General features: G+C 33.4%; 1 protein-coding gene across 1 annotated transcript in view; it reads left to right on the top strand.

Moving 5' to 3' along the window:
• The window catches only part of Catsperb (cation channel sperm associated auxiliary subunit beta), a 108,009-nt gene that overhangs the window by 12,021 nt on the left and 89,468 nt on the right, over nucleotides 1-6,520 (top strand). Inside the window, exon 5 of the mRNA XM_015488451.1 lies at nucleotides 6,020-6,115. Coding sequence (XP_015343937.1) covers nucleotides 6,020-6,115 — 96 coding nt within the window. The remainder of the gene's footprint in view (nucleotides 1-6,019; nucleotides 6,116-6,520) is intronic.

The following is a 6,520-nucleotide window of genomic DNA, read 5'->3' as shown; positions in this document are numbered from 1 at the left end:
CCCCCCCCTCTCTCTCACACACACACACACACACACACACACACACTGTCAGTGCTTCTCCACCACGTGCTCCTGCCATGATGTGCTAATCTCACTTTGGGCCCAGAGCAATGAAGTTGGCCCACCATGAACTAAACCTGTGAACCATAAGCCAAAATGAACTTTTCCTTCTCTAAGTTGTTCTTGTCTGGAATCTTGGTGACGGTGACGGAAACCTAACTAACACAACTGTGTCCTACATGGTGAAAGTAAGAGAAGGTAAGAATAGAGCAGAGAAATAGAAAAGATTCTATAGATAAGGAAATGTTAAATATAAAAGTCCACAGCAGAAGCTCCATGCTGCTAAGTTCTGATATGGATCTTATCACTATCTTTACCTTTATTCTTCTCATTTTTAAAAAACCAATTGTATGGACTGGGATTGTGGCTCAGTGGTGGAGTGCTTTCCTCACACACGTGAGGCCCTGGGTTCAATTCTCCGCACCAAATAAATAAACAAATGAATAAAAATAAAGATATTGTCTCCACCTACAACTAAAAAAAACTAATTGTATTATTGGAACTTTCTGTGATTGTTTTTGCAAGACATTCATATTGAAAATTGTACCCTTTTTAAAGATGTACTAGCTCTCATTAGTATAAAGACAGAATATTATGTAAGTACTTGGGCATCATATTGACATTGACAAAGTAGTGGAGATCACATTAGTTTTACTTCTATTTTTATTTACAAAATTTAATTTCAAAATGCATTAATTCTGAAGTCACCCAGACAGAAACAAAGGTGACCTGAGAATATAAGAATTTGTATAAAAAGACCAAATAAGCTGGACATGGTGACGCATGCCTATAATCCTAGCCACTCCAGCACCTGAGTCAGGATGATTGTAAGTTTGGAGATCACGTGGGCAACTTAGAAAGACCCTGTCTAAAACAAAAATCATAAAAGGACTGGGGTATAGCTCAGTAGAAGAGCATTTGCCTAGCATATGCACGGGTTGGATCCCCAGCACTGAAAAAAATAAGGGGAGGGAGTGGGGACAAAAAAAAAGACCAAATATATTCTGACTCTGCCACTCCTGACACAACTCCCAGAACTAAGTTAGTTTTTACAAAAAAAAAAAATGTTCTAGTAATATAAAGGAAGAGCAGAAGGCGAGGGTCTATAATAATGTTTAAAAAAAAGAAAAGAAAAAAATGCTTAGAGGAAAAAAGGCCATTTTGCTCTCATTTTTCTTCCTTAATCATATCTTATTTACCACTATGCCTTGAATTTTGTGTATTTTATACAGATACTCCCCAACTTATGAGGGGTTTACATCCAGATAGACCTATTGTAAGTACCTAAGCTACTGAGCTTCATTGCTGGGCAACACAGTTGTTCCCCTCACGATTACATAGCTGACTAGGATCTGCAGCTCAGCATCACAAGAGAGGATACTAACCTTGAAAACATAAAAACTCAAAATATGAAGTATGGGTTCTAATCAATGCATGTCATCTTTGCACCATCATAAAGCAGAAAACATTTCAAGTGAAACCATGGTTGGGGGCCATCTGTATGTGAAAAATCTTACGAGTAGTTTAAGTAAAATCAACAGCAAAGGTAGCAACATACTCATCATAATAGTAGTAGAAACAGCAGGTAGCATTCACTGAATTATCATATGTCAGCACTGCTTTAAATACTTTGCTTGTATTAACTCGTTTGTTCCTCACTGTAGGAGTATACTCTTTGTAGGTACTCTTATTACCTCCATTTTTAAAAGATTTAACTGAAGTCAGTGGAGCCATATGGAGATTTAGTGATAACTAAAAAATAGTGAAAGCATTTTGAAATTTGAACTGCATATTGCTATTCAATATCAAGAGTTCCTTCTGGATTTACAGTGCACAATTTGCTCTTTTCTTTTTCATTTTAAAATAAGGCGTATTTTACATTCAATAAAATATGCCCTTTTAGTATCCAGTTCTGTGTTCTCACATATGTATACAGTTGTGTAATTACTACAATCAAAATATAGAACAGTTCTATCACCTGATAAAATTACTCCACCAGGGAGACGATTGATTGATTGGTTGATTACAGGTTAAGTAATTTTATTGCCTGATGGAACTGTCCTATATCCTGATTGTAGTGATTACATAATTGTATACAATTATGAAAATTCAGTCTTCCAGGTCCCATCAACCTCCCAACTGTTTTCTGTTCTTTTAGTTTTGCCTATTCCAGGGTCATAAAAATGGAAACATAGAATATATAACCTTTGAGTCTGGTTTCTTTCACTTAGCATAATTCATTGGAAATTCATCCATGTTGTAGTTTCTTTCATTTTCTTACTGGATAGTATCCCATTATATGGATGCACCATAGTTAATTTTGTTGACAGGTATTGGTTTTCCCAGTTTGGGGCATTTATGAAAAAAGCTGCTATAAGCAATCTCATACATGTTTTGTTAACCTGAATATGATATTTTATTTTTTATTTTCTTGCCTCCACAAGAACACTTATTATATATCAGTGTTATATTCATATATATGTATGTATGCATTTATACATATGAGTATGTATACATGTTCATATATTTTTTAAAAATTTTAGCCATTTAAATAGGAATGTAATGGAACTTAATTGTGATTTTAATTTGCATTTCCCTAATAACTAATGACATGGAGACTCTTTTAATGTGTGCTTATTTGCCATTTGGTGAAGTATTTATTCAAATTTTTTTTGAAAGTTTGTGATATTTTCTGGATACAAGTCTGTTATCAGATATGTGATTCACAAATATTTTCTCCCAGTCTCTAACTTTGTCTCTTCATTTCTTAAGAATGTCTTTTGAAGATCAGGGTTCTTAATTTTAATGAAACTTTGTTTATCAGATTTTTATTTTATGGATTGTACTTTTGGCATCACAGCTAAGAAATTTTTACCTAATCCACATTCACAAAGATGTTCTCCTTTACTTGCTTTCAAAGTTTACAGTTCTAGATTTTGTATGTAGGCCTATTACTCATTTTGAGTAAACTTGTATAAGTTTATAGACCAACATTAAAGTTTTTGGAATATAGATACCCAATTATTCTAGCACCATTGCTGTAAAAATGATTTTGTCTCCATTAAATTGCTATTTATTGGCAGTTTCTTCACTAATATCATGCTCTCTTTGTTACTTTAAGCCTCATAATAGATATTCTAAATAATGCTAGTCTTTTGCCTTTGATATTTTTCAAAATCATTTATTATAGTTCTTTTGCCTTTTCATATAAATTTTAGAATCAACTTGTCTAGTTCTACAAAAAAAATCTGGCTGTGATTTTTTTTAAATTTGTATTTCATTGAATCAATAGATCAGTTTTAGGGAGAATTGTTGTATTACAACATTAGCTCTTCCAGTCTATGGATACAGTATGTCTTTCCATTTGTTTTCAAATGCTCTTCTTAAATGTGCCCTAGCTTCAGCCTCAGCCTTGACAGATGGGTACAGCTACTATAGCAGCCCCCAGGATAGAGCCACTGATGATGAATTCTCCAATCTCTACCCATTCTTTCATTTTAACACATCTGTGCTTTTATATTTGTAGATTTCAGCTGGGCAAGGTGGCACACACCTATAATCCCAACATCTTGGGAGGCTAAGGCAGGAGGATTGCAAGCTCAAAGCCAGCCTCAGCAAATTAGCAAGGCCCAAAGCAACTTAGCAAGATCCTAATATAAAAAGGGCTGGGGTGGGGCTGGGGTTTGACTCAGTGGTATAGAGCGCTTGCCTAGCATGTGTGAGGCACTGGATTTGATTCTCAGAACCCACATATAAATAAATGAAATAAAGGTCAATTGACAACTAAAGAATATTTTTTAAAAATTCACAACTAAATATGGCTCAGTGGTTGAGTGACCTGAGCTTAATCCCTGGTACCCCTCCCTCTGCAAAAAAAAGTAGATTTCCTTATAAATAGCATTTAATTTAGTCTAATCTGGAAATATAACTAATTTATATTTTAGACCATTTGCATTTAATGTAATTATTGACATATGAATAAAGACAGAAAAAAAGGGAAAAAGTAAAACAGAAGAGATGAAACAAATAGAAAACAACCTGCAAGATGGTAGATTTCAATTCATATGAATTGCTTTTTATGATTACATTTTCTTTCTACTATTGGATTATTACTTATACCTTTAATTTTTTCATATTTACTCTAGGGTTTTATAATATACATTTTACTTAATTATCAACAGTTTTATTGATATATAATTCACATGTCATACAATTTGCTCACTTAAAGTATACAATCCATAAATTTGAGTATGTTCACAGAGTTGTATAATCATCCCCAAAATCAATTTTAGAACATTCTCATTATCCAAGAAAGAAACTCTATAACCACTAGCAGACATTCACAATTATTCTCCCTCCACTATCTATTCTCTCCTTTCAACCCTTTAGCCTTAGGCAATTACTTATCTACTTTCTATCTTTATGTATTTGCCTATTCTGGACTCCCAACCCACCTAGGTAAGTGTCATTTCATGTCTTTGACCAACATTTTCCTATCTTTCCTTACCCTCTAAACATCCAAGTTTCTGGTAACCACCATTCTATTCTGTACTTCTAAGAGATCAGCTCTTTTAGATTCCACACATGAGTGAGATTATGCATTTCTGTACCTGGCTTATTTCACTTAACATAATGTTCTCCAGGATTATGCATGTTGTCACAAATGACAATATTTGTTATGGCTGAAGAGTTTTCTATTGTGTACATATGTCACATTATCTTTATTCATTCATTCACAGATGGACAGTTAGGTTGATTCTATCTTTGCTATTGTGAATAGTGCTGCAATAAACATAGGAATGTAGATGTCTCTTCAATATATTGATTTTGTTTCCTCTGGACATATAACCAGTAGTGAGATTTCTGGATCACATAGTATTCTATTTTTAATGTAAACCTCCATACTGTTTTCCGTAGTAGATTTATATTCCCATGACAATATTTAAGTTTTCCCATTCATTCACATTCTTGACAATACTTGTTATATTGTTTCTTTTTGTTAATGGCCATTTTAACAGATGTGAGGAAATTTCTCATTGTTTTTGATTTGCATTTCTCTTATAATTATACTTATTGGTAATCTTTTCATATACCAGTTTTCCATTTGTATGTCTTTTGATAAATGTCTTTTTCAGTTCCTTTGCCCATTTTTAAAATAGGTCATTTGTTTTCTTACTTTTAAATTATAATTCTTGTATCTTTGGGATGAATACCACTTGATATGGTGAATGACCTTTATAATGTGCTTTTGGATTTGGTTTTTTAGTATTTAAAAATTTTTTTATAGTTGTAGATGGACAGCATGCCTTTATTTGTTTGGTTTTTTTTAATGTGGTGCTAATTAAGGATCAAACCCAGTGCCTCACACATGGTAGGCAAGTGTTCTGCCACTGAGCTCCAGCTCCAGCCCCAGGTTTTATAGTATTTTGTCAAGGATTTTTTTACATCTATGTTTATCAAGGATGCTAGATTGAATTTTTTTCTTTTTGTTGAATCCTTGTCTGGTTTTGATATCAGAGAAATACTGGCCTTGTAGAATGAGTTTTGAATATTTTCTCCTCTTGAATTTCTTTTAGAAGAGCTGCTATTGGTTCTTCCTTAAATGTTTGGTAGAATTTAGTCATGAAGCTGTCAGGACCTGGACTTTTCTTTGATGGGTTCTTTTAAGGAATATACCACTTCACAAGATGGTCATAATTTGCTTTTTACCAACACACAACAACTCTAGAAGAAAAATCATAATCAAAAATATTAGTAATAGATTCATTGCTGTGATGGTAAGATCACTGCATAATTCTTTTTTTATTATTTTATCAGCAAAATGTTTGTAGGAAAAAGTGGGAAACTTGACAGTCAAAGTGGTTGGAAAAGGAAAAGTTATCATTATTGGTGATGTTCATATATCCTTAAGTTTTACCAACATAACGTAAAATAGCTGAGTTTTGCCTTTTTATTTTAGATATTGCAGCTGTAGAAGAATGGTTAGTAAGGATAACTTTACATAAAGGATTAAATATTTATGCTACTGAGGGAACCTTATTGGATAGCGTTCGAGGTAAGTGCCAACTGATAAAAGTAGAATGGAATTCATATATTCCTTCAACAGACTTTGATATCTTCTATACACCAGACTCTATGCTAAGTCCTAGATGACCACAACCCTGGAGGGGCTCTCAGCCTGATCTGAGATCTTCATAATGTTTTATGAATATGAAAATGTATATTTTACTGTAGCCATCTCAGAGGTCATTTTAAAGAATGGCTCTTAAAGTTAGGCTTTGCATCCTTTGGTGCATCTTAGGTATTGCTTGTAGCATTTCCTGTCAGTTGTCTGACAGGAAATTAATAGCACAAATTTAGAATTACCTATAGCATATAGCATAAGTTTAACATAAAAAAACACCTCAGTGTTGGATCTTGTCTTTTCTCACCTTTTTTGCTTTTATTATTTTAGTCCTGT

The sequence above is a fragment of the Marmota marmota genome, unplaced genomic scaffold (assembly GCF_001458135.2).
Source record: "Marmota marmota marmota unplaced genomic scaffold, marMar, whole genome shotgun sequence".
Classification (NCBI taxonomy): Eukaryota; Metazoa; Chordata; class Mammalia; order Rodentia; family Sciuridae; genus Marmota; species Marmota marmota.
This window is presented reverse-complemented; position numbering and strand designations above follow the sequence as displayed.